General features: G+C 40.6%; 4 protein-coding genes across 5 annotated transcripts; 1 reads left to right on the top strand and 3 right to left on the bottom strand.

Moving 5' to 3' along the window:
- Window positions 1-3,092: 3,092 nt before the first annotated feature.
- s100a10b (S100 calcium binding protein A10b) lies at window positions 3,093-4,279 on the bottom strand. Its single transcript, XM_085423009.1, has 3 exons — window positions 4,139-4,279; window positions 3,505-3,659; window positions 3,093-3,375 (listed from the first exon to the last, which is right to left on the bottom strand). Exons 2-3 carry the CDS (start codon window positions 3,640-3,642, stop codon window positions 3,223-3,225), a joined length of 291 nt encoding a protein of 96 aa, XP_085279135.1. The 5' UTR covers window positions 3,643-3,659; window positions 4,139-4,279; the 3' UTR covers window positions 3,093-3,222.
- A 1,155-nt stretch (window positions 4,280-5,434) lies between these two features.
- Window positions 5,435-8,448, bottom strand: krtcap2 (keratinocyte associated protein 2). Its single transcript, XM_085423008.1, has 5 exons — window positions 8,290-8,448; window positions 7,670-7,824; window positions 7,430-7,493; window positions 6,080-6,146; window positions 5,435-5,977 (listed from the first exon to the last, which is right to left on the bottom strand). Exons 1-5 carry the CDS (start codon window positions 8,291-8,293, stop codon window positions 5,857-5,859), a joined length of 411 nt encoding a protein of 136 aa, XP_085279134.1. The 5' UTR covers window positions 8,294-8,448; the 3' UTR covers window positions 5,435-5,856.
- Window positions 8,449-8,813: 365 nt separating this feature from the next.
- Window positions 8,814-11,658, bottom strand: tmem107l (transmembrane protein 107 like). Of its 2 annotated transcripts, none has more exons than XM_085421830.1 (5): window positions 11,284-11,658; window positions 10,104-10,171; window positions 9,926-10,026; window positions 9,506-9,602; window positions 8,814-9,209 (listed from the first exon to the last, which is right to left on the bottom strand). In XM_085421830.1, the coding sequence occupies exons 1-5, from the start codon at window positions 11,368-11,370 to the stop codon at window positions 9,140-9,142; spliced, it is 423 nt and encodes a 140-aa protein (XP_085277956.1). In that variant the 5' UTR covers window positions 11,371-11,658; the 3' UTR covers window positions 8,814-9,139. The 2 variants fall into 2 exon arrangements, with proteins under 2 accessions (XP_085277956.1, XP_085277957.1); XM_085421831.1 differs by lacking the exon at window positions 9,506-9,602 and adding an exon at window positions 9,337-9,433.
- Window positions 11,659-12,161: 503 nt separating this feature from the next.
- Window positions 12,162-20,961, top strand: trim46a (tripartite motif containing 46a). The gene is made up of 12 exons (XM_085421829.1): window positions 12,162-12,393; window positions 13,399-13,657; window positions 14,133-14,280; window positions 15,063-15,261; window positions 15,340-15,486; window positions 15,579-15,674; window positions 16,070-16,323; window positions 16,411-16,532; window positions 16,630-16,959; window positions 17,606-17,835; window positions 17,952-18,019; window positions 19,270-20,961. The coding sequence occupies exons 1-12, from the start codon at window positions 12,334-12,336 to the stop codon at window positions 19,715-19,717; spliced, it is 2,361 nt and encodes a 786-aa protein (XP_085277955.1). The 5' UTR covers window positions 12,162-12,333; the 3' UTR covers window positions 19,718-20,961.
- Window positions 20,962-27,557: the final 6,596 nt, after the last annotated feature.

Genomic DNA, 27,557 nt, shown 5'->3' with positions numbered 1-27,557 from the left:
GTGCTAAATAAGAAAGAGTCTATTTTCCATTAATGAAAAAACATGGACAGAGACCTGATAAAGCGTGTGCATAGCTATCAGTTCAAAGCAATTTTTTTCAGTCATCAGTTTAATCTAGTCAGTTAAATCCAGTTGTATTGACAAAGAGCAGCAGTACCAGACCTCCTTGGGTCAATCCAGGTATAACTCTGATCCATCTTTGCTTCTAGTAACTTCCTGAGTTTTAAAGGTTAGACTTTTTTTCATATAGTCATTCTTCCCACTTACAGCATCTACAGCCAAAGGTAAAGAGGTTATTAAGGGTTCAATGGGGCAAAGTGATCAGATCTGAGCAAAAGAATAGTTTTATCTCATCTTTTTCATGCCTTTTCTGTTCTCGTGTGTGCTCCTTTTCAACTCCATGTACTTCCAAACATCCACTATCCTCCGAATGCAACTACATCTGCCCTAATACATCAACTCAGAGCTGAAAACAGGGCTTCTTCTTAATTGAGGATGGAAAGAGGGATAGAAAAACCAAGAGAAGAATCACTGAGTGAACCAGCTCTCTCTAATTGGCTTTCAGGAATGTTTCGGCAGGTAGGGATAGAACTGAATTTGAAATTGTTCCAATTTTGTTTTACCAACATGATGAGCAAGCAATAGCAAAACACTGACGCAGCAGTGCTGTGACTGTATTTATTATTTAGTGCATGCATCAATGAAATGCATGAAACACTGTTATTAACCTTTTTTATATATCGGCCAAGCACACTTATTAAATCAAATATAAAATCCAAAATTTGTATATTAAATTGATGTCGCTTAACACTGTTTTCCTCGAGGCTTGCTTCTTTTTTCATTGTCTGGCAGTCCTGAAGTTTAGACTACACAGTGTTTCAGGACTTCTTAAATGTAAATGTATTTATTCATTATGGTTGGTTTAAACATTGCTGTTTAAATGGAGCCATGCACGGCCTAAAAGTTACACGCACATCCTCTGTCGCCTGCATCGCTGCCTGTCTTCATTCCAAACACTGTAGCACCATCTTCTGGTCAAATCAAAATATGTCAAATCAAAACTTTCCACCAGTCAATTCCAGTGCGTTTCATTTTTTATTTATCCCAAAATGTGTCAGATTTCAAAAGCAATAAATCAAACAGGATGCAGCAGTCACCTGACTCATTTCAGTTCAGTAAAGCATGGACTCGACACTGTGTGGCTACAAAAAATGTCTTGATATAGAAAGAGTTACATCTTGTATCATAGCATTACAACAAATCACATGACCATTTTAGTGTGTGTGTTTTTTTAAAATTCACTTTTACTCACAGATTTCCAAACTTTTCACCCATCCATCCTCTTCTTGATGCATGAAGAATCCAGGTAAGTAAATCCCCAAAGTTTGATTCTGTTCATATGGACGCAGCGTTTTCAGAGGGAGAAACATTTCGTCAATCATCCAAGTGACTTCTTCAGTCGAAGGCTGACTGTTGTTTATAAGAGTGGCGAAACTTGACTGCAGGTTTCCCCAATCTTATAAACAGTACGTTTGCATAATGATATGTGAAAAGGGAAAGACCATCTATGAATCGAGGGGGGGCCTGAGGGTAAATCTTTCGCCACCTTACAATCCAGAGTTGGACTTCTTTTTATATTCCTTGGTGGCTTCATTTAATATAAAATCATGATCTGTCTTTTTTTTTAAGTTCAAGAATAGAAGAAGAACCCCTTGCAAAAAACAAACAAACAAACAAACAAAAAAGAAGATGTGCAAATGATTTCTGAAAAAAAGAACGAGCATAAATCTGAGTTATACACTGGAGTTAACATTTCTCAGTTAACTTTATTTACCTCAATCTCCTCAAGATTATTTAAAGTTCACTTATGCTACATTGACCTGTGTGGGGAAAAACAACTGTTGTGCACCTTAACTCTGTAACCCTGTGCCTTAAAAATTGAACTCTGTGTGTCCTTGGGGAATCTGCACCTCTGTGCTGCATGCACTACATGCTGGCTTCAGCAAAGTTGGCTGGCCATGTCATACAGTCAGTATCAAGTCAACTTGAGTATTAAATATATATTAAATAAAATACAAGCAAATTAAAAGCATGAATAAATATGCATAACAGAAAGGCAAATCTGAGTAAAAACAATAAGATAAGAATAAGATTAGAATAATAAAGTCAACCTGGGTCACAAGCTGAGCAGAAAAGGTGGATCTTAAGAGTTGATTTAGTGATGTACAGCCTTTTCTGTGTCCTCGGCACATCCAGGAGCAGCTGGTAAGCTCAAGTGAACAAGCGGGAAGGGGAGTCCGAGTGCAGCAGCCCAGAGAGATAGGGCAGGGCGAGACTGTTTAAGGACTTCAAAACAAATAAAATAATTTTAAAATGAACTCTCAAAAGGGCATTACTGTATTACACTGTGAAGCACACAGAACATATTGATGTGTGTGTAGTTGGCAGACTGAAAACACTGCAAAGGCCAAGGGTGGTCTGATATGTTTGCAGTAAGAGAGATCCTTCACAGTGTAATGAGCATGTTAACGTTCACTTAGTGTGTATGCCTGTGTGCACAATATATTTGTATTTTTACTGAACTGGAGTTCAGTCAGTTTAAAGGTGGAATTCCAAACTTGTAATGAGCCAAGTAGTTAATGTTTACCAGATGGATCTGCACCAAGTTCAAAAAGTGCAGTTTGTATCTCATCTGGAGGAGTTCTGTGAGCGAAACTCCACCATCTCCAAAAATGTTACTTATTTGACCCACCCTAAATAAATCATGAGCTCACGCCTCACAGGCATGTGTGCTGCACCACACTTCAGGCTTTTTAGCACAAACATCTGATCCTGACACGTTCCCGTATCGAAGCAGTTACCCCCTCACGCTGTGTAGAAACTGCTGCCTCAGTTGAACTTTCGATGAGAAGTGAAATGATGCACATTAGATATTAATTCATGAATACTCTCACTACTTTCAAATCCAGCTTCTAGTTTTAAATGTGTTGCAGAAGTCAGCTATCAGATAGTAACTAAAACTCTAGCATACCCAATGTTTTTGAATAAAATTTACAACAAAGTAGCCAGACACACAGTCGGGGAAATTTTGTCAAAAGCAGTTTTTACTTGTAAATCCGGCACACAGTTGTGCAACACAATCAACTTTATCTGTTACAAAAAAAGAAAGAAAAAAAAGACAAGCATTATTTTCTCTTACAGTGTATTTGCACATCAGTTCTTTCACTTCTTTTTAGCAGACATGGAGCAATATTTTTCACAGGCCATTGTGAGGCCGGCGATGAATGGCATAAATTCTTCAAAGTCCAAGACATCATCTTTGTTCTGGTCCAGATCCTTCATGATATGGTCCACGGAGTTGGCATTCTTCTGGGTCTGAAACAGATGTAACAAGAGACAAGTTCAGGGTGCAAAGCGCATGAGCAATAACATTTTTAACTTAAATATGGACAATGATTCACACTGAGGATAGAGATCAGGTATGATAGCAAGAAAGATCCTTACTTTCAGAAAGTTGGGAAGCTCAGCCTCAATTAGTTTTCTTAGTTCTTTCTTGGTTAAGGCCTTTCCGTGTTTGCCATCATGGGCATACTTGTTGAACACGGTTATCATGGAATCCATGGATTTCTCCAAGTCAGTCATGGTTGCAGAAATGAGTGCTGAAAGGACAAAAGGCAGGAATGGACATAAATATAACAGGGGTTTTTTTTTACTTTTACTGTTGGCTTGTTACATTCACACTGGAGAAAAATGAGTGAAAAATGCAGCCAAGCATTAGGTTACAGCACATTGTTTGAAGAGGATGTGGGTGTTGGTTTTTACTGGCACTCAAAGCAAATTCTTCTGGCACAAATCACCTTCTGGCCCCAAACCCAAAATCCGTATATGGGTTCTACCTCCCCTCTCTTTATAAACTTTTCAGTTTCAGAAAAAGAAAAAACTAGGCCCGCAGACACACAGTAAAGATAGACTAGAGAGAAATAGGCCTAACGTTTTTGGAGACACCCATTCCTGGCATAGCAAAGGAGGAAAACCCTACGTAATGCACCAACAGCACCTCAGCCCACTTTTTCAATGGAAAAAGGAAAAAACAAACAAACAACTTTCTAACTTTTTAAAAAAGTTTTAATAGCCTTACCGGATCACGAGGATGCAGAAACTGTGGCAGAGCTTAAGTGGAGTTAGACGTGGGCTGACTGAAAGTTTATTCAACACTTTATAGTCATCTAGGCAACGCCCAAGTGATGGGAGGGAGGAGGGATACAGAGAGGGAGGGAGAGCAAATAAAGGAACACTGTCCCTTTTTCCCACAGTTACTGCAAGACGTAGAAGGCATTGACATGACGATGCTACCTCACAAAAATCTACACTGTTTGTGTTTCATCATGCAAGTAAAACAAAAGATGGCACAAAGCAGAATAACGCATGCATGATGGGACCTGCTAAGACTGAGCAAGTCTGCACTGGGCCGTCTTCTTTACCTGTAACAGTCGGCACACCTGGATACATGACAGCAGCAGGATGCTCTCCCGAAACAAGGCGAGCCGGGGGAAGGGAGTGTGAGGCTGTGGACAATGGACAATCTCCACTGCGAGTTTATTCCCAGATACCGCTTTCAGCAGCACTGCAGGAGCAGCCTGTTCAAACTGACCCTTCACTGTCACTTGGCAGTTCCTTTAAAACTTGCTCAACAGCTCCTCTGTGATTTCACTCTCTCCTGTTCTCCAAGGAGATGAGGAGTGAACGGCCTGAAGACTGTTATGGTTAACTGAAAACTGAAGTAAAACTTAAAACTGAATGAAAAATTTTAAATGATCAACAGAAAAATGAAATCTTAAACAATATTGTTTACTTGCAAAGCTGAAAGAAAACTGTTACTACATTGGTCGAAGAAGCATGAAGACAAACTGATGCATGATTTATTCAGTCAAGGCTCTCTCCGTGTCCGCATCAAATACCTTGAAGAAGTGTTGTCCTTAAATTCTCTGTGCTGAACTTGTAAAATTACTCTCTTAGCATATATCTCATCGATATAAACATAAAAAAAAACCATTAACTTTCCTACTGATGCTAATAAAAACGAAATGTTTCCTAAAAGTGGAAAACTCAAACAAAATCATCAAACCCAATCTGGCAACTAATTGAAACACAGACACAAATTTAGCTGAGAGAAAAGTGAAAACTAATAAAACTTTAAACTCTTGTGTTACCACTAGAGCCACCAGTACTTTTGCTAACCTTTACACCACTGCTGTCCTCTTTAAATGCATATTTCAGTATATAACAGAAAAATAAGTGGGCTGCAGCACTCTTGACTATGGGAATGGCTGCACAAGGAATATTTACACATATGCCACTGCATGATTTTATTACATCCCCACACAGCTAGACTGCAGATTACAAACTGAGCAAAGGTAGAAGGAAGCACAACACATTGAAAGTCTTTCAGAAAGTTTAATTACAAAAATGGATTTGAAAAAACAAAACAGAAGAAAACTGAATACACAGGAGGAAAGAATCTCTTTGCAACCTTTTTAAAAAGAGCACTGATTAGAAAGGGATGGAACACGTTTGGCCTTATATCTACCATTTCTTTGTGATTCAAATTTAAGAGAACTGTAAAATAAAATAAAAAAATACACAAACAAAGGACCAGATTAACTACTACAGGCTTGTACTCAATGAAATGATGACTTAAAATAATAACCCCAAACCAAATTTTATATACCTAAAAAAAGCCTAATAACAAAGGATCATTGTGACAAAACTGTGCATTCAGCTGTGTAGCAATGACCACCAGCACCTGGGGAATAATGACTGGTCGAAGTGTGATACAACTGTGATCCAGTGGGCTCTTTAGTTCTTCCTTTTGCTCTTGCTGCCAGCTTTGGCTGGTGTTACTACAGGAACAGCTGCTTGGTAGAGGGCAGCAGACACTTTGTTGATGTAGTACAGGGCAAAGAGGGAAAAGATGAGGCTGAACAGGAAAAAAGAAAGAGAAGTATTTTAATAATCAAATACATTTAGAAGTGCTTTCTAGATGCTTTGGGTAAACGTGTTCTGCAGAGGAGTCACTTACCAAGTAGTGACACAGACACGGTGTACCAGGCCAGAGGCAAACAGTGAAAGGCACAGACACAACAGAACTGCAAGATGACACAGTAAATCATATAAGTGATGAGCATTAATATGAGCCTACAGATGTGCATCGAGGTAATAATGTTAGAATGTTATTTTAAATTTGCATTGGCTGTCATGATGATACGCAAATCTGGACCAGAGGGTAGACTCAGCTCATTGAAACTAGCATCTTGCCTAACCAGTCAAAAGATTTGTTTGTGTGTGTGTGTGTGTGTGTGTGTGTGTGTGTGTGTGTGTGTGTGTGTGTGTGTGTGTGTGTGTGTGTGTGTGGGAAGCCTAGAGCCCTCCTGCACAGAGGTAGTGCAGGAGCTTACCTCAAGTCTAGTAGCAGTGCTGTGTTTTATTTACCTTGGCTAACTAAAGCACACACAGAAACCAGCTGCCGCTTATAAATGCTACTACTACTAATCATCATCATCATCATCATCATCATCAGCAGCACCCTAAATTCGTTGTCTGAGTCAACATTTATCTAACTTTTATTCTCTCCATTAGCTCAAATGTTTTGTTGTTCTGGTTTACCTGACGTGGTAGATTTAACATCAGCAAGATGTTTAATATAATTAAAATGATTTTTTTAATGTTTAATTTATTTTAGGACTACCTAACAACATTAAAAAAATGCTCCTTATCAAATAAGCACTTTACATTTTCTTCTGAGGAGATTCTTATATTTGCACATGAACTCGACAGTGAGACATTTAGTGAAGACGTTGCATTTTCGGTGAATGTTTCAGCTTATTTTTACTGTAATAACTGTGTTACTGACATTGATTGGAACAGTATTTATAATTAGCATTTTAACAGGCACAAAAACCCTGAACAGGTTTTGCTGTGGCAATCAGAAGCAAACCACTGTAACTGCATGTAAACTGTGTTACACTAAATTACTTTGCAGATGTTGATTCCTGTAGTGACCGCTGGTCTTCAGCCTGCAGAAACCAGCATACAGCGGCTATATATTGAGAGGAACAATTTAGCTTTATTATTGTTAATTTAGTCAGGCTTTTGCTTCTTGATTATTTTTTGCAAGGTTTGTGTACAAAATCAAACATCTTAGAGAAGATCACTTCACCTGAACAGGGACTTAAACCAGCGATCTGGGTTACCTGGCTTCTCTAACCTCTGACCTTTACCTCAACCAAGATTTCCACCTATTATTTAGGCTAGAGTTTGGTATAAACAATTCTGATGTTTCAGGTAAAGCTGAGCTAACAGTTAACTCAGCAGAAATATTAAACACCATGTGAACAAGAAAAAGGCCACTGCATGGGCCATCATCACTTACTCTCAGGGAATATCTTGGCCTGGAATCCCTTTCCGAAAACCAAATTTTCCAGATTATTAAATGCCTGAAGCCAAAGTTAAGGTGCGACTCTCCTCAGTGACATCTATACATTTTTATGGAGAATATATAATAAAAGTCTGAAAGTTGTTCAATAAATACCGATTTCCAAAAGAACTGTGCAGTTTACTGATTAACAACATTGGCAAAGCAATTCAACTCTACATGTCACTTAAAGGATACAGTCAGGGAGCAGATGAAGAGGACTGAGCCCAGAAAACCTCCCAGGATGGTGAGCCACTCGGTGGATGCCAGCTGCTTACTGAACATCTGCATCCCCGCGAATACCAGCACAGAGAGCAGACTGGATAGCACCAGGGAGGTTCCGGTGTTCACCGCTACAAACAACAGAGATAAACTGTCATCTGGACAAAACCTGAGGCTATCTGAGGCTAAAGAGTTATCTAGTATAGAACTGTAATGCAACCGAAAGTAAACGATGGTTTTAAATGTCATATCTCGTTTGAATTGGGCAGTCATACGCCTTGGAACTTAACGCCACGTCAGTGTTCACGCATAACGTTTCCCACGTATAGCTGTTAGCTCTGTGCTAATCAACTCACATCTGCACCAAAACACCCCTCTAATATAATTTCCTAAATGCTCAGCACATAAAAACTTTTCTGGTACTTTACAGTAATGCTGGCATTGCTAGACTGTAAGAAAGAAATCTGTGTTAGCGTGGTTTACATTTAACATTAGCTACACAGGACTATAAGACATACTGCACACTGAGACTGAGGATATCTGCACATCTATGTCTGTGCTGACGATGTGTCTATTGATAATTATGCAATACATACCCATACTGTAATACTTAATTATAGTCTCCGTGACGAAGCACCAGTAAATTAAATTTAACTTCGACGAGCCAGCTAGCTGCCCCGGCTCTAGGAACTAAAAAACAGATTACCCGGCTCTAAAGTCAGGTGGGACCGGTGGGAGGAGCCACATGAGCTCTCCGGGTGAAAAAAAAAGCAATAAAAGAATAAAAATCCAAATAATGGTTGTTTGATTCCACTAAAGTTCAAATCGAAACATTTATAAAACACAATTATGTGTTTGCATTACAATTACATTTCTATCGTCTAAATACACACAAACACACACACGTACGTTATATACATTATGTTTATATGTTTTGTGGACTTCTAAAAGTAGAACTTCATGGTACAGTTCAGAACAAGTGTGTAATTATGCTAGCATTAAATAATTTAACTCAATTTCAATTTATTTCAACAGAAATTACAACTTAAATGTATTTACCAAGAAACACTTTGCAGTAGATGCACTAGAACAAGAAATAATTTGAACACACACACAACCAAAGCAACAAAATAATTACAAGCTTTATTTACTTTTACAGAGTAACTGACACTACAAACACACTATATAAACAAAACACTCCAGTTCCAACATACAAAAAATAGACATAAGGTAAAAACGTATGCTGCATCAACTTTATTCAAATGATATAAAAATAGATTAAAAAACATTTTAAAAGTGTGTTTTATGCATTCCTTACTGTTGGTGTTTTGTACTGATATATGTCTGGTATCCACTCTTTTTCTGTAGCTACAGTATATCTGCTAACAAACTGACAGATGTCTACATCCAATCTCGGTTTGTACCATCGTACATCCGGACTTTCCTTCATAAAGGCTTCTTCTTCAGTCCAAAAACGGCTATGAACAGAAGAATCTCCACTAAAGCCGGTAGAACACTAAAGGAAGAGCCAGAGAGACACCAATGTAGGTTATACTTCTGCTTCTAATGCTTAAAAGAGGCTATGTCACTTTGAACTAGAGACATAAATACTAATATTCACATCAACATGCATACAAACCAACCTGCAGGTGGCAAAAATAACCCAGTAAGTCCAGCATTCCCACTTTTCAAACACAAAAAAAGACAAAGACACTGATCCGCTGCAGTGGGCAGCCATTGCTGGTTGAAACGTGAGTCAGGGAAAAGAACTTTGGAAAAATACAACAACATTGAGCAAGCTTATACACCAACCTGCAGATGGCGAGGATCCACCAGTAGATGTGACACTCCCACTGCTCAAATAGAAAGAAAAGCAGAGCCACTGAGGCACTGGCATGGACTCCTGTTGCTATACCAGGTAAAAGATAGTCATGGAAGTGTAACTGATCACAAGCACTTTTGAAATTATTGCTTTTCTTACACTAACATCATTGCAGTTGTTACTCAGTTACTACCATACATCTATCTGTTTGCCTTGGCGTTACATATCATCTCAGTTACAACTGCAAGCTTTATATTTATTTGGTGTATTTGCATGTTTTTGGACAGCCAGTCACAAACAGTCCTAACAGAGGATGTGGAATATATATGCATAATAAGTAATAAATGTAACCATTTGGAATCAAAACACAAACGATAAATAAGAGTGTAAAATGTGAGTGAAAAGGATACAAAGGAGGCTTTGGCTACAGTTGAACATGGACACTCCTGAAAAGAAACCAGCCAGCTCTATAGCAAACAGACCGAGAGTCACTGATAATGCCACCACCAACCTGAAAAAGAGAATACATATAATAGATTGGAAGATGTGTACACAAATGTGTCAAATGTGTTTAAAATATTTACTTACTGTCTGTCCTCAGTGTCATACTGCTCCTGTGTGAAATCCAAAGGCAAACAAGCTTTCACATTATTTTCCTGTAAAGTAAAAGTTACAAATTGGTGTAATTACTTCTTAAGACATGAGGAAAAAGAAGCAGTGTCAACTCCAATGCTTCTGTTGTGATGGACAACTTCCTCCTGACTCGCTCCATTTTCAACATCCTTTGTCCAATTTATCCACTATTTCTTCTCTGCACATGTCCAAACCCTGTCAGCCTCGCTTCTCTGACTTTATCTCCAAACCTCTAATCCTGAGTCGTCTCTCATCTACTCATTCCTAAACCCAGGTATTTAAATTTATCCACCTCGACTGCTACACCCTTGCAGCATCACTGTTACATCTGCCCACCTCTTATTCACACACGTGTGTTCCTCTTCTCCCTGGATCATAGCTCCACTTCTCCACCTGATCCTTACTCTAACTACATATCACAATGTTGTCTGCATACATCATAATCCACGAAGACTCATACCTGATCTCATCGGCCAGCCTGTTTATCACCACTGGATACAAGAAGGGGCTCAGAGCAGACCTCTAATGTAATCACACCCTCACCTTCAACCTGTCACACCTACCACACACACCTCATGTCTCACTGTCCTCATACATGTCCTACATCACCCTCATGCTAGTCCTTGAGTTATAAGTACCACAGTTTCTCTTTTGGACTCTATCATATTGTTTCTGGTGGACATCAAAATCTTTGGCTTCCTGATGCCATGCAGCTGCTCCAGTTCTTGTTTTTTATTTATTTATTTCTATTTTATTTATTTATTTTTCCTGACTTCATCACCTGACAAAGATTATTCATATTCATTTATTTTTCTTTTTGTTTCGTACATCTTGTAAGTCCAGATTTGAATCTGAATTTGAATTACTTTCTACCTTGGCAATTTCTTTCTTCTTTAGCGCATTGGGAGAAATGAATTATGTCTTCTTCTTTTTAAGTGGTAAACTCTGAGGTCTCTCACATGTTGACATTTTAAAATTTATTTTAGTTTTTGTTGTTGTTGTTTGTTTTTTAATTTTCCTGTCGAGCTTCAGTGCTAGTATCTGCAGATTATCGTCACCCTTTATTGTGTTCATGGATATTTACAACAAGTTATCACAGAATACAAAAAAATGTTTGCCATGCTTGCTTACTTACCCTCGACCAAAAGATTGTGATCACGATGACGAGGTGAGCTATGATGGTGAGAAATCGTGCGGGGACAAGGCTACTGACCGACGACATGCTTGAATAAAGTGTAGCTAGACAACAATTCAGAAAAACTACGGTATTAGTGCTGGATGGGAAATGCAGCTTTTCGGCAATTCAAATGCGCCTAGTAGCTACTATAAGATAGCAAAAAGTACAAATAAGATAACTGCAGCATAAACACATCCGCCCATGTCACTCATTTAACTCGTATTCCATATAAAATACGAACTAATTCATCCGATTTCCCCTTGCTGTGATTATTACACGAAAGGCGGATGCTCTGGTTGCTACAACAACCAGCGAACGGGTGCATCCAGTATTACTGACCCACCGCATGAAAAAGCAACATACAAAGGTTCCGGACATGGAACAACAATTTAAGAACTCGTGTATGTGTGTGTGTGCTTGAAAAAACAAAACATTGCCATCTAATGGCAAAACGAAAAACTGCCACCAGCATATGTATCAACATATAAATACTACGGAGGAGCTGCACGTTCAAGGAGCTGGAGGTTTATTTCGAAAAACTGAACTGCAAATTGTTTTAAGCTGTTTTAGACACACATCCAGAATGCCATGCGTGAAAAACCCTATAAAATGCTGTAATTGTATAAATGTTAATATGTAATCGGACATTTTTATTTGAAGGTTTGTCATACATTAAAATAAAATAAATCTAGCTCGAATATAATAGTGCCAAGTTCCATTCTAATTGTATTAATCGGTCTTTGAGCAATGCGACTGTGGCAGCTGTAGCCTAAACCAGTACAAATCCCCCCCCCTCCTCCCATCTGATTGCTACGTGGAGTGGACTCGTTGCTTTGAGACAGACGGCACTGAATCGGCGTGTGTGAAAAAACACACCTCTAGCACGGCTACATCAGGTCGAGGCCCGGGCTTGCCATACCTCGGTACGGTAACCCTGCTCAGCCTTTCTCCAGACGAAAAAAAAGGCGATCCGTTATTGTATCGCAGAGTCATTTGCATCGAAGGAGTATGGCAGAAGCGGACTTACAAACCTTTACATCTATCATGGACGCGCTGGTTCGCATCAGTGTAAGTGTGACGCTCATTTTATTAGCCATTTTTTAACCATGTGTGCTCTTTTTAAAAGCGATCTGTTTACCACCTGTGCATTTACCTGTGGATCTTTTCCATATTGCACATATGTGCGCTGATGATGAAGGAATGTGTGGCATTTCTTCCTTTGGAAGGTATTTTTTTGCATCTTGAATCAACGAGAAATGGCAATGCTCTAGCACTGTGGCTGGAAACGTAAAACGGGGCCACTGTGACTACAAATGCATTAATTAAGTAAACAAAAAGTTCTAGTAGATCAAATAAGTGTTTGAGCATTAAAACCAATTAAATATGTTGGCGAGTAGTAGGTTAAAATACTCGTGATGCACATGATGGGAAGATGCACGTTGTCATAGAAACGGGATGCTGCGTTTAAGTAGCTGCAGCAATAAAAAGGGGCCTCCAGAACCAGTAAAACTGATGCTGGTGGACAGAATGAGCAGAAAAATGCATTTTCATTTTACAGATTTAAAAATCTCACTGCTTTGTACTTCTCTGAGTTGTGTAAAGTGCATCTAGGGGCAGGGATAGCTCAGTAGGTAAAGTGGTCGCCCCATGATCGGAAGGTCGGCGGTTCGAATCCACTTAACGGCTACCCTGAGGTACCCCTGAGCAAGGTACCGTCCCTACACACTGCTCCCCGGGCGCCTGCTTAGTGGGCTGCCCACTGCTTCACTGAGTGAATGGGTCAAATGCAGAGAAAAACAAGTAATTTCCCCATGGGGATCAATAAAGTATCCATTATTATTATTATCTAAGTTTTTTTACAGGGTACAGGTAAAGCTAGATGAGTATTCAGGGGAAAGCTATTTATTCATCCACGTTGGCCTTCTCTGCTCTCTGTATATTCAATGCCAGCCTCCTACACATTGACTATACATTATATCACAAGACACAGAATGTATAGAGCAGCCGATTCCTTATTTATTCTAGTGATTCAGCTGTTATTTAGTCTTCAGCCTCTTTCGTCCTCCTCTCCAGTCCAACATGAAGAGCATGGAACAGGAGCTGCTTTGCCCAGTGTGTGATGAGATGGTGAAGCAGCCCATCATCCTGCCCTGCCAGCACAGTGTGTGTCTGCTTTGTGCAGCTGAGGTGTTGGTACAAAGAGGCTATCCTCCTCCAGATCTCCCTCCAGAGCCTTACTCACCATCCTCCACACCCAACACCCGATCCCCACGACAGACACGCAGACCTGCTCCCAGGACGCCTGATCGCCTGGAGCGGGTCCTTAGAACAGGTAAAGGAAATGGTTTGTGTGTGTGTGTTTGGCATTCAAATGAACAAGGATGATGTTGACGTAGCATGATGTCACTGTCCTCTCAGACTGTCATAGATGATTTAACAGACACATCAGCATCCTGCCGCACATCCAGAGCTTTATGGATTCATCTAATGACTTATTTAAGTGTGTGTAGAGCAAGAAGATAGAGTCCGAGAGTCCTTACCTCAAGGAGACACGAAAGGCAGTAAGCATCTGCCGAGCAGGTGTGTCGCCAAGGTGTCTATGTAAGCAAATAGTTTTTCCTCGAGAAGTTTATTTTTCATGATGATCTGCACAAATGTGGAGGCAAATTAGAGTTTTGCTTCCTTCCTTTTCTCACTAGTCCGCCTTTGTTAAATTCCTCATAAACTATCTCTAAAAACCTTGCTTTTTATTCTTCTGTGTCTGTGTTTCTTTCCTTTTTATCCCCACACCTGCATCACTCTCCCAGTGTGTGGGACATACCCAGGGCGACGGCGGAAGGAGACCCATCCCCCCATGCTGTTTCCCTGTCCTTCCTGTCAGCAGGATATAGAGCTCGGGGAGAAAGGCCTGACAGACTGCCTTCGCAACCTCACCCTGGAGCGCATTGTGGAGAGGTATGTATATGCACCAACCCCATGAATATCATATAAGTGCTGTAGCATCACAACCTCAGGTCAGGCAGAGAAAGAGCAGACACCTTTTAGCTCCCCCATGCATGTCACCTGGCTTTATTTTATCCAGTGGGAATGTCGCATTATAAGAGCTGTAATAGTTTTGGAAAAGCACTCTAACCAGTCATGCAGGCAATGTGTAAAGGCAGCGAATGAAGAGTGAGGCCAGTGCTGCTTTATAAATGAGACAGGAAATCATTTGCTGGAAGGAGTTGCAATAATGATCTTTTTCCTTTACTCTTGATCCAAGGCTGAGAGCAAAGTGCAGGGGCAGCTGTAAAAATGCAGTGCAGCATTGGTTAAACTGTTAATTTTTATTTGGACTGAAACACTCCTCTGGCTTTTTAATTCCCCCACCCCTTATCAGCTCAAACAAAGGAGATCAAAGTGAGAGGAGCTGCTTCTGAAGCAGTGAGACAGGGAGAGACACTTTCACACGCAGCAGTTTGTTGGGTGCCGCTGCTTCCTCCCCTAGAATCACTGCAATTGGTCGGGAAAGTGTGACGGTGCATGTTTTACTGTGCAGGATGCAATAACAAGGCAGCTGCTGGTGATGTATCCAGGTCAGGCAGTTGAAGAGTTGCCTTCTTAACTACTGAAAAAAGCAGGCCACAGTCAGATGAGCTCATTATTCCCATTTATTTTTTTTGTTGCTTTCTTTCTTTGCCGCTGCAGAATTATCACAGCCTTGCCCTTATCTCCATGTACACATGTCTGTCCTTTAGGTACAGGCACACAGTAAGTCTGGGCAGCGTAGCCATCACGTGCAGTTTCTGTAAGCCTCCCCAGTCTCTGGAGGCTACCAAGGGCTGCGCTGACTGCAAGTCCAACTTTTGCAACGAGTGTTTCAAGCTCTACCACCCGTGGGGAACGCCTCGAGCTCAGCATGAACACATTCTACCTACCAACAACTTTAGGCCAAAGGTTGGTCTCTGTTTTTATCTCCGCACATGATACAAAGTTGCATCTCTTCCAGTACATTAACCCACCTTTGTGTTATAGGTTTTAACATGCACAGAGCATGAGCAGGAGAGACTGCAGTGGTACTGCCGTACCTGCCAGAGGCTGCTGTGTCCACTTTGTAAGCTACGCCGTATCCATCATGGGCACAAGGTTTTGCCTATAGCACAAGCCTACCAGGCACTCAAGGTGATTTTGAGGGTGGTGGTAATATGTTTTTACTGTGCTACAGCCCTGGTGATTGCAGCATAGCAGTGTTAGCTTTCTATTTGGTTTTCCAGGACAAGATTACCAAGGAAGTCAACTTCATTTTGGCAAACCAGGAGACAATACAGAGTCAGATCACTCAACTGGAGGCTGCCATCAAACACATGGAGGTGTGCTTCTCCTCTGCTTTGTTAAAGTAGCTTTTGATCTTTGTACAGGTGCAACAGTATTTGCTAGGGCTTCAAATGCAGTATTTTGGGGGTTCATTTTACATTTTTAGCAGAAAATATGTCATTGGGATATCAATACTGTCCAGATCTTACCTGCAGCTTTCTCCTGAGTTTCTCAGCAAAAAAATGTAATTATTTCACCGAATTTAGAGGAACTGTGATGCTTCAGTAAAGTATGAATGGACTTCAGTTTAACTGACCACTTTCTTTTAACTACAATTGCAACACAATGTGTAAATGCCATTCTAAAAGCATCGTGATTTTTCCCTGAATAGCAACAGTATCTCCAATCTTCATTTTTTCCAGCTGTTTTTGCATCCTCTCTCTTTCTGCAGGCCAACAGTGCAGTGGCTCTACAGCACTTGACTCACTGTATCCATGAGCTGGGAGCGGCTGTAGCTGAGCGCCAGGGGTCTTTGACCTTGGCCTTGGAGGGATCCCGCAGCAGAAAGGAGGAGGCCCTGTCCTCTCAGGTCTTTGAGAAGCAAGGCCTGCTGGAGCAGGCCGGTCTAATGGCCTACACTCAAGAGCTGCTGAAAGAGACGGATGCACCCTGCTTTGTGCAGGCTGCGAGAATAACACACAACAGGTAAGAGATTCAGCCGTTTTCATTCAGTTCGATTTGTTACCTTTATTTGAATTTTCTTAAATTCCTTTTATTATCTTATTTCTCCAGGCTGGTGAAGGCTATAGAAAATCTCCAGTGTTTCTCTCTTGCTGCCGAGCCCTCCTTCAGACACTTTCACCTGGATGCATCCAAAGAGATTAAGATCATAAACAATTTGGACTTTATACAAGGTGGGTTGTCAGCTTCTTTGTTCCTGCAATACATGGTATGTTAAAGAGTTAAAAATGAATAGTTTAATCTCCGTATCGTTGCAATTTTTCTCCACAGCTCCACTGGCTCCAGTCATTGACACTCAGAAGACGTTAGCTTACGACCAGCTTTTTTTATGCTGGCGGCTCCCTCAGGACTCAGTTCCAGCATGGCACTTTTCTGTTGAATACCAGAGGCGAGCAGGAGGAGCTGCGGCCACGTGGGGTGGCATCAGATCCCCTAATTCGGCCACAGCTTGGCTGCGCATCGATGAAGTGAAGGGTACTAGTGCTGTGGTCGCTCGACTGCAGATGGACAGCGTGTATGTGCTGAGAGTGAGAGGGTGCAACAAGGCTGGCTTTGGAGAGTACAGCGAAGAGGTTTACCTCCACACTCCACCGGCACCTGGTAGGATGTGTACACACAGTTGTTTCAGTACAAAAAGTCTTCATCTCGCCACTCTTTTAATTAAATTCTAAGATTAACAAAAGCTGTTTTTTCCCCCCAGTATTCATATTGCCAGTACTCATTTTCAGCCAATTGACTAATCTTTGTTTCTTTTCTCTCCATCCCTTGATTTCCTCCATTCCCATTGTTTTAGTTTCTGCAAAAGCCTTCCTTTATTTGCTCTGCATTCCAGTGCCATCCCAGTCATACTAAATCTGCTTCTGTCTTATATGCCACAGGTCTGTTTTTCTGCACTTTCCAAAATCATTTGTGTTCGTACATTTTGTCCATTGTTCCTTTTTGGTATTATTCTAAATAATATTAAATTCAAAAGTATTTGTCATTATAAACATATTTGAAAAGGTATATGTACAAATCAAATTTTACTCTTTACCTTTATTGTTTTTCATGTTTTTGTTGTAAAGCCGTTTCTTACTATTCATCTTGAAAACAAAGTTTTCTTTTCATTTGTTCTTTATGTGTTTGTCTCATGCTCCTCTTAGCCCCTTTTTCATTTTCTATGCCTGAGCTGCAGGATCTAACCTTTCCTTCTTTCTGATTCCTTTCCTTTCTTGTCATCTCTCTCCTTCTTTATCCTTCCTACCAGTCTTGAGTTTTTCTCTAGACTCTCGCTGGGGCTTGCATGCAGACCGGTTGGCACTGGGTAAAGGCCAAACCTACGCCCGCAGTGTGCCAGGCCTCTCCCTTCTGCAGGCTGCCGATCGCACACTAACATCTTGCCACTTGACCTCTGACTTACTGGTGGCAGACTTGGCTGTCACTCAAGGCAAACACTACTGGGCATGCTCTGTAGAGCCTAGTTCCTACCTGGTAAAGGTAAGAGAAAGTGTTGTCGATCATGTTGTGAAGGAAGCTTTTTAAAAAATCTTTTACATGCAGACTCACAATGGATGTGACCAAAGCTTCTTTCTTTTTGCTCCTCTCATTTGCAGATAGGAGTTGGGCAGGAGGCTAAGCTACAAGAGTGGTTCCATCTCCCTCAGGACATGGCCAGCCCTCGGTAACTAAACCTTACCCTTTTCAACTATCCATACATACATCGTCTTCTGCTTGTCCTTGTCAGGGTTGTGTTTGAGTTTATTTAAACTGATTGGTTTCCTGGCATGTACCCAGCTTTTAAGCATAGTGTTGAGGTCAGGGCTTTGGGAAGGCCGTTCTAAAAGCTTAATATTAGCCTGCTTTTTGAATTCCACAACCAGTTTAGATGTATGTTTGGGATTACTTTGCTGTTGGAGCACAAAGCTGTGTCCAAATTTAAACCATAAAGCTGTTGATTTGAGGTGAAGTTGAAGAATTTGGAGGTAGTCCCTGTCCGTCATTATCTCATTAACTTTGTGTATTATTCCAGTACCACTGCTAGCAAAAAAGCCCCAGAGCATGATGCTGCCACCATGCTTGACAGTTTTCCTCAGGAGGCTTGTCAATGTGGCCAGCTGCAAATTTCTATTGAGTTTAAAGGTGTTGATTATGGAGCAGGGGTGTCTTTCTCAGTTGGCACCCTCCATGGTGATGTAAAACTATTTTTTTGCCGTGGACAGTGATGCTGCTGTTCCAGCAGTTTCCAGTTCATACCAGACTCGAGCCTCTGTGGTTCCTGAGTTGTTCCCAAACATGCTAACCAATATCCTCTCATCTGAGTTTGACAGTTTGGGTCTTCCCCATTCAAACTTATGCACACAACTCTTGTTATGTGAAGTCATTAAACATGTATGTACATGTATGTATAGTTATTCAATGCTGGAAAAATCATTAAAAGCCTCAAATTACCATGACATTAAGATCCATGATAGAAATAGGAGTGTCCTGTCACCTATATTTTGAGCTGCTTGCTGGTTGTGGCTGAGGTAGTAGAGCCGGCCATCTATTAGTTTCTATTATCAGAAACTTGTTGGTTCAGTCTCTGGCTGCTCAGTGTGCATGCTACAGTATCCTTGGGCAACATACTGAAATAACTTAGACATGGAAATGACTGTTTTTATGAAATGGTGAATGAGACATGTACTCAAGTAACTTTAAAAGCACTAAATAAGAGCCAGTTCATTTGCCATTCAGTAACATGCCTCTTATTCAGATGGATAGGAGCCATGCCAGTAAATTAAATATATTTCTAACCACTTGGGGGCAACATAATAGCTTGTAAACACATGAATAACATTACTACTGTTGGCCACTGCTGGAAACAGCATTTTAAGTAGAAGAAACTGAATCAGGTCTACTCTAAGTTTTGCTCTTACCTCCTCTTCCTCCCAGCTGCGACCCAGACAGCGGCCATGACAGTGGGGCTGAAGATGGCCAGGACTCCCCTCCATTCTGCTTCCTCACTATGGGCATGGGCAAAATCCTGCTTCCTCAAGGACACAGTCAAACTCAGAGCCAGGGTGACAGCCAGAGCCATGGAGCAATGCACTCCCACAGTAGCAGCCACAGTAGCATGTCTCACCCTCACACTGCTCCTTTGCCACCTCGGCTAGGAGTGTGTCTGGATTGCGACAAAGGACGAGTCACCTTCTACGATGCCCACTCTTTGCGTATCCTATGGGAGGGACACGTGGATTGCTCCGCTCCGGTGTGTCCGGCATTTTGCTTCATCGGCGGCGGAGCCCTGCAGCTGCAGGACCTCGTGGCCAACCGGAGCATTGAGGAGCCACCACCTCGGAGAGTAACCATCCAAACAAGAGCAACGAATCTAAGTAAATAAACAGCTCAGAGATGAGTCTGTGAAATGATCCCAGGCAGAAAATGCTCTCTGGCTGAACTGTGACTGCTAAATACAGTTCTAGTTTTCCCTTCAGTGTGATCAATATAAATATCTGATGTTCTTTTACAGTTGCACTTGGCCTGAATTGATCACATTTCTCTTTTGGCTCTTTTTTTTTCTTATTAAAAAATTACTTTGGAATGCTACAACTAAGGACACTGTAGCCAAAGTGGTTTTAGACTATGCAGAATTTTGTTCACAGGGTCTCCTCAATAATCTGTGTGCAACGCAAAAAAAAAAAATCTGCTCTCCCTTTACTTTTGGCTAATTTTTTCCCAGAATAATTGGATAGCATAAGCTGCATGCAGGTGTAACTAAGATTCATAACTTGCGTATATGCAGATAACTGACTGTCACCTTGTGAAAATAACTCAGATGTACTGTATGCCTAATTTTTTTTATCTTAAATTTTTATGTAGCGCCAGCAATGTGAATATAAAACAAAATTAGAGAATGTGAATTTTCTTCCGTAGTTGAATAAAAAGCTTCAGTTTTGGTTTTATATAGTCACTGTTTTGCATTTCAAAAGAATCGTGTGGCTTTTTGGCTGCGTAAACATGCTCACAGTTGCCTACATTTTTTTGTGTGTGTGATTATAACACAAATCAAAGAAACCTTCTGAAGGAATACTGTTCTCGTTATGCTGGTTGACATAACCATGTGAATACATTTCAATGTGTCACATTTTGAAAAGTTGGAAATGTTCATGGCTTGTTTGTGTCTTGTGTTTATGGTGTTTGAGTGATTTACACATAAGTGTTAATGATCAGGTAAATGAAGTGGATTACTGAGGAGACAAACTGAAGTACACTTTATAGTTCACTTTTCCTCCCTGTACCTTTTGAAACCTACAATATTAGCTAAGTTACTTATTTCCTGTTATGTATCATTTAAATGCAAAGAGTTTACACTGTAGTATTTTCAAAATGACAGGCTCTGACTGTATTTTGATATGATTTTTTTTGTGGGTATGTGTGGGTGTGGGAGCTCTGGCTGTAACTTTCACCCTTTCTGTGGTATGTATGTGTGTGTATCCTGTCCTGTCCTGTCTTGAATAACTCGTCTATACCCCGTACATATGTTCCAGCACAGCACTTGAATGACTCGAGACTGTAGCATCTCAGAAATCAGAGTCCTCCTGATTTAGACTTTGCCTTGCTGGCGGAATGTTTCTATCAAGTCAAGAGAAAACAATAAATATAGTACTGTGAAAAAGTCTTCAGGTATCCCTCGTTTATTTTTATTTTTCTTGGAAAATGGGAAATGGGTGCAACAGTCTATTGAAACATCTGCAAATGTACATGGAAAGAATACAGTAAAAACAGACGTTGTGTAATTCTAACAGCCACTGGCTGAAATGAAGCCAAAACCATGACACAGCCTCCACTTTGTTTTACCGAGTACCGTATACACCGCTCCCCTGACCTCATCCGTGCATACTGACATCAACTGGAACCAAAGATTTCATATTTGGATTCATGACTCCATCAGACCTGTTTCAGTTCTTGTGTAATACAGCACACCTCAGCCTTTCCTTCCCGTCCTTGTAAATTGCTTCTTAACAGCCACCCTTCCACTGAAACCATTTCTGATGAGACTTCAATAAATAGTAAAGGACCAGATACATCTCCCAGGACATGACTTTCAGATGCTTTTCATCTAACCTAGATGGTTTTTAGGCCTTCCACTTCTTACTTATACTTATCCAAATTGTCCAAAAAACACACTGCATACAAAATATTTACGGTTTTCAGCTAACATCTCTTCGCACTTAACCCTGTTGGTACAAAGATACTATTTTATGCCTGCCAAAACTGAGTCTTTGCCTTTTTCTTTTCTTAAAAGAAATTCAGCTAAAGAAATGGGAACAACTGAAGTGTTTTTGCAACTAGCTACGTAGCAAAGACTTAATTTAAAATCGGTACTTTCTATATTGTCTGCTGTGTGTAGACATAAGTTCTATAACTTATGATCAAACAAACAAACAGAATAAATCATCTGACATTGTTCAGGTACACAGGCTGGACTGCAAATAATTGAAAAGCAGCCAATGTCCAAAGAAAATCTTTAAAAGACTTTTCTACAGCCTGAGGAGCTATTGCCCCAAACCACCCTTGATTTCTTCAACAAAATATGAAGAAATCAAGGGTGGCTCAAGAGTTTTTCACAGTATTACATATGTATATGTATCAGTAAATTATCTCTTTTCCCTGCCCTTGAGCACCACAACATGTGAACACAAAGGTTTCTCTGTACTGAAGAAATCACAAGTAGATATGCATGACAATTTCTTTAGTGCTTCTTAACATTTTGTCTTTTAAATTTGAATCCCCCCAAAATGAACTCCCTTAAATTAAAGCATTTCATCATCAACTGACATGTTTTCATACAATACCCAACATTAACATAAACACAACTAGTGGTTAAATTGCTGCACACAATAAAGACTTTGACTGACTGCAGACAGCAGAACAGTAGTCTCAGAGGGCTTACCAAAACAAACCCTATTTGTTTGCATGTCATGGAAAAAACGCCTCTCAGCGTGTGATGCCCCATTGCGTGTAAGGGCAAGTGTGCCAGAGCTGCTTAAATGAATAAAGTGGATGTTTTGTGCCACAGGGTTTAAATATAATCAGCCAAGACACACCTTTGGAAATCTGACACTAAAAGCAGCAGAAAGATTTCAACATTTGCATTATAGCATGTTAACACTAGACGGGACAAGGTGAGTGGGTTGTTGTTTAACAGCGTAGTCATCAAAGAAAGATATTTTCCAGAAAGGTAGATGACTTAGATACATCTTACGCAATCTCAAAATTTCTCTGAATTTGTCGTTGTCCTTTGACATCAGCAGGGAGCTGTTGCAATCAAACCAGAGCTGAAGCTCTTCCACTTCAGGAGCTTGCAGTATGGAATATTCAGCATTAGGGGGCAACATTGCATTGTCCAATTATCCTCTTTTTTGTTTGGAAAAAAAAAAGTTCACAACAGGTGCACACTGTGTCAACGCCAAGATGTCTGGTCACAAATCTGTGATGACATGTCAGATAATGTTAGGTAATGGGAGCATTCAGCTTCTGTTTGGTTCATCTGAACCAATCTTTGTGGTGTTCATGGTGTTAGACCTGGAAGAATATTAATCTTGCTCGTATCTATCTCGTCTTTCTTTTTCTTCTTTTTGGGCACAACAGAAAAAGAAAGAAAACCTCCCCAAATCTAAAAATCCACATTGACAGCACACTGTTTTCCAGTGAAGCGTTATACAGACACATTCTTGCTTTTTGTTTCCTGGTGTTTTTTCTCACCGCAGGCCTCTGTTTGCCCTGTGGCTTCACCATTTCTTAGCTACGGCTGAGTTTAGCGTAAACGTGTTTACCAGAGAAAACCCAGCATCACAAAACTCTGTATCTGCACGTAAACACGTAACTGTGTCTCAACAGAAATTTGTTGTGATTTGTGACTTCAGTGGAATCAGTACGTAATCATGAATCATCTGCAGTATGCACCTATACCTTAAAAACTTGGATTTCTTTTTAGAAGAAATCTTAAGTGATAACAAGGAATTCTAACCCTCATCTTAGCCCAGCTATTGTTAGTGACTAAAATTCTTATTAAATTCCTGTTTGTGTATCATACTAGGGGCAGGGATAGCTCAGTAGGTAGAGTGGTCACCCCATGATCGGAAGGTCGGTTTCGAATCCACCGAATGGCTACTCTGAGGTACCCCTGAGCAAGGTACCATCCCTACACACTGCTCCCCGGTGCGCCTGCTTAGTGGCTGCCTGAGTGAATGGGTCAAATGCAGAGAGAGCAATTCCACCACGGGGATCAATAAAGTATACATTACTATGCTAGACTGTTTCCTTTATCTATAAAGGACATTTTAAAATGTTTCAATGTAATTAATCACAGGTTTCCATATTTTTGTAATGACAAAAAGTGTTTTGTATATATATGTATTTAGATTTGGTGTCAGCAAAACTATAGACAATAATAGACAAAATGTGATGAAACTCACAGCAGGCTTGAGTGAATTATATATTACAGTGAAGTAGTGTCATTTTGACATTAAAAATATAGATGAACTAGTGACTCCATGATATTTTTTGTCATTATAATTGTGCAGGGTTTCATCCTAACTTGCCCATCTTGTGATCCTGATCAGAACAAAATATAGACAAATATGTTCCGTGTAAATCTACAACAGTCTAAACACTGAAATATCTGAAAATATAACCGTCAAAATCAGTGCCTAATTATGGAAAAAATACCAGTAAATTACAAAGAAATCCAAGCCTACAGTGTTCACAATAAAAATAAAAACAATTCAGATATTTCCGGGTCATAAATGAAGCCACACAACTTTCCGCTGTCTTTGCCACACCTTTACAGTTCCTGCTAAATTTAAAAAAAACAAAGCCCTGTGGAGAGTTTTCCGAGAAGTAAATTTATGGTAGGAAACATTCTTAGATTTAAAAATATCTCAACACATGTGTATGACAGGGGTCACCTTAAAGTGATCAGACTTGGCCACTTGCAGGTTAAAAGGCATTTTGATTTCTTTACATATTTGATATATCACAAACTAAAAAAATAATGAAACAAAGTATCAGCTAAGTAAATATAGTTGTTTCATAACAGGGAATAATCTTAAACTGGTATGCAAACCTGAGATTTTCTGTTTACAGTTTTACTGGGAATACTGTTAAAAATGCTGCCATGCAGAATAAGTTTCATATGCAATGAAATGCAGAAAAACTTTCAAATGTGCATACAGTGCAAGAAGCTACAAAAATGTTTGCTAATGAAAGCACAGGCTCCAAATCCCCTGAACAGCTGTGTCTCCCGTTTTTCAGCATCTCTGCGCATCGCAGTGGACGCGTACATCGTACGTGCAACCACGCAGATATACACTCTTCCTCAGCTCCCTCAGAGGACCTCAGCAAGCTCCAACTGGTTGAAACTTTTTTTCCCCTCAAAAAACAGAAAAATTTAACCAAATATGGCAACATTACAACTGGCACAGTAGATTTGACACATTTGCGTGTCCCTGCACAGAATTCCACATGCACGTAATCAAATTCAATTCCACTTTCCAGCTGCCATTCAAAAACAGAACCAAAACCACACGCAGACACACAAATCTGTGATCCATCTGCACTCTGGATGGATGCCAGAATGGGATGGCATGCTCAGACAGGACCAGTGCCCCACGGGTTCTCCAAGTAGTTACGTCTGTGTGTCATTTTTAGACCGGAAAAAACATTACCTCTTTAAAAAGTCATTAAATGTTCTATACCACCTGCTCGGCTTGTTTTTCTTCAGAAAATCTCACCTGTTTCTTCATATCCGGTGTACAGTATGAGTCATGTTTTACAAAGAAATAAAAACACGTAAATAAGTTATAAAACCACCAAAGGAACGACTTAAATTAAATGTTGTGCCTAAGACATCTAATGCCTCTGTTGTTGGGTCCACTGCTGTCAAGCACAGCTGGGGAGTCTCAGATATGTTCTGGCAGTAAAACAAGAGGATACCTGACAAATGATTTATATCAAAGGTGAAATGTGTATGTTCATCCATGCTGACAGGGTTTTGGTCCATGGGCTCTCCTCTGACAGCTTAATGACTAGCTGTCACATATCACTTCACTCCCGGCTCAAATTTTGAAGGGCGACAGAAGCAAGAGGGAGAGGAGGAGGAGGAGGAGGAAGAAGGAGGAAGAAAAACAATCTGGGAGACAGAACACGCCGAACTACACTCAAACCCTTAAGACACACCGGAGGTTCTCCCTGTTAATCTTCAAGGTACAGAGCAAATGTCTTTCAGCAGCTGCTGGAAACAGTGAAAGAGCTTAGGAGTCACATTTGGCATGTTAGTCTGTGTGTGCATGTGTGTGTGTGTGTGTGTGTGTGTGTGTGTGTGTGTGTGTGTGTGTGTGTGTGTGTGTGTGTGTGTGTGTGTGTGTGTGTGTGTGTGTGCGTGTGTGTGTGTGTGTGAGATAAAGAGAGAGAAGGAGGAAGGTGGTCTCTGTGTGCAACCTACAATGTGGGCATTTTAGGTTCTTCAGCTGTGCAGCCTCCAGGCTCTGAGGAGAAAACGCTGATTATAAAGTCAAGGTGGAGACGCTGGTAAAATTAGGAACAGAAAACCACTTACTGCACATGGCTCATCATAAATACCTATACCAACAACTGTACAGAAAGGGAAAAGCAGGCATATACACGCACACCAATAAAAACACTGTAAGTGACAGTTTCAGTATAATTGGTAACCGGGTGAATTTTATAGTTGTCTTCTGCCAGTCAATGAGATCTGTTGCATGAAAATGCAACAGCATCTTTTTTTCTTTGTAGTCTTATCCTTTCTGCTCTGCTTATATAACCTATATAAATCTTTGACTGTCAGATTCATGGAACTGACTTTCACTGCAGATGATCTGAGCACGGGGCCACGGAGACAATTTCGAGGCGTGTAATGCAAAGCAGGAGGGAAACTGCAAAAGAATGCAAAGATGTGAGTAAGAAAAACAATGAGGCAAAAGACAGAGGAAAACACACAATGAAGATGAGGACAGAAAAAAAAGATGCCAGCATTGAGAAGAAAAGGAAGAACAGCAGCTGACCATGAGAATAATTGGATAAACAAGTAAAGGGAGGAGGATAACAGAGATGGTTGGGAAGGGTGAGGGGCTCACAGGAAAACTGAGAGAAGCACATTCCTTTTTCCCTCTTCTTCCCTTCAAAACAGCAGCTGGGACAGGTGTGCTTTTACTGATGGCAGAAAGTGCACAAGCTGCTGACTACCTCCCAGTGTGCTGTGTGTATGCCTTGTGTGTGTGTGTGTTTATATGCTGAGTGTGCACACTGTTTGGTTGCTGACTGCATGTTGGCAAAGACTTTGTTGTGTGTAATTACGGGGGAAACAAAACCCACGGATCAAAATTTGCCCGTAACGACAAAAATAGACATCTGAATGCACACATGGTGTTTGCGAAGGAGAGGCTGTGGGAGTGTCTGTGTAAGACACAACATGCTGTAGTTGCTGTATATACAATGCGTATACGCCTATGTTTAAAAGGACATGGGCAAAAGTACAAGAGTCAGCTTGTGTGTGTTGTTTAAGGAGACAGTCTCTGTGACAGGAAACAGAGGGATCCTGTTTGTGAGTCGTACTCATTGTTCAGCTCCTCACCCCCTCCTCATCAACGCTACTACACCACACACACAAACGCGCTCATGTACACAAGATAGAGCTCATTTTACTACTTGGCTGCCGACCAAAGACGTGTACTCATCAGCGTGAGATCTGTGTTTTGATTTCCTGCCTCGCACTTAACACGTTGTCCCTTCACAACACAGCCACGGTTTCTAATTAGGGGTGTGTCTGGCCAGTCTGACTCCAACCATTGTTTTCTTCGTCTTATTGATGTCTATCTGTTTTATACAGAAGCATGATTCCAGCTTCCAGTATTGCCTTGTCTTCTCCACGACTCATCATTTACTGTTTCTCAAGATACTCCTTTTTCCCTTTCAACCTTCATGACTAATTTCTACTCACAAAACTCCGACTTATTGTTATACTCTGAGTCATTCGTCTGCAGTATCCTGTCACAGGTTTCCTTTAAAATAATGTTTTTATAATTTACCACACAAGTAAAAAGCTCTAACAGCTTGACTTTAGGGATGGCAACGAATGGATTGCTTTAAACAGATCAATTATACATCATCATACACTCAAGATTGCCAGTGGATGAACTTGGTTTATCCTTTGGCATGTT

Source organism: Rhamphochromis longiceps, linkage group LG11 (assembly GCF_057381845.1).
Source record: "Rhamphochromis longiceps isolate RC_006_pf linkage group LG11, R_longiceps_female_GT1.1, whole genome shotgun sequence".
Taxonomy (NCBI): Eukaryota; Metazoa; Chordata; class Actinopteri; order Cichliformes; family Cichlidae; genus Rhamphochromis; species Rhamphochromis longiceps.
The sequence above is the reverse complement of the archived record's forward strand: the minus strand, read 5'-3'. Positions and strand labels throughout refer to the sequence as shown.

Excerpts from the sequence above, each read along its gene's own strand:
- s100a10b (XM_085423009.1), bottom strand. The coding sequence starts at position 3,642 with ATGACTGACTTGGAGAAATCCATGGATTCCATGATAACCGTGTTCAAC. Across the intron at positions 3,376-3,504 it reads AGCTTCCCAACTTTCTGAAA|ACCCAGAAGAATGCCAACTC; the intron begins GTAAGGATCTTT and ends CATCTGTTTCAG.
- tmem107l (XM_085421830.1), bottom strand. The coding sequence starts at position 11,370 with ATGTCGTCGGTCAGTAGCCTTGTCCCCGCACGATTTCTCACCATCATA. Across the intron at positions 10,027-10,103 it reads TATGACACTGAGGACAGACA|GTTGGTGGTGGCATTATCAG; the intron begins GTAAGTAAATAT and ends TCTCTTTTTCAG. Across the intron at positions 9,210-9,505 it reads TGGATCCTCGCCATCTGCAG|TGTTCTACCGGCTTTAGTGG; the intron begins GTTGGTGTATAA and ends CTCTTCCTTTAG.
- trim46a (XM_085421829.1), top strand. The coding sequence starts at position 12,334 with ATGGCAGAAGCGGACTTACAAACCTTTACATCTATCATGGACGCGCTG. Across the intron at positions 13,658-14,132 it reads GGAGCGGGTCCTTAGAACAG|TGTGTGGGACATACCCAGGG; the intron begins GTAAAGGAAATG and ends TCACTCTCCCAG. Across the intron at positions 16,324-16,410 it reads GCGAGAATAACACACAACAG|GCTGGTGAAGGCTATAGAAA; the intron begins GTAAGAGATTCA and ends TTATTTCTCCAG.
- krtcap2 (XM_085423008.1), bottom strand. Across the intron at positions 7,494-7,669 it reads TCTTCATCTGCTCCCTGACT|GCATTTAATAATCTGGAAAA; the intron begins GTATCCTTTAAG and ends CTTTGGCTTCAG. Across the intron at positions 5,978-6,079 it reads CGTGTCTGTGTCACTACTTG|CCTCATCTTTTCCCTCTTTG; the intron begins GTAAGTGACTCC and ends TTTCCTGTTCAG.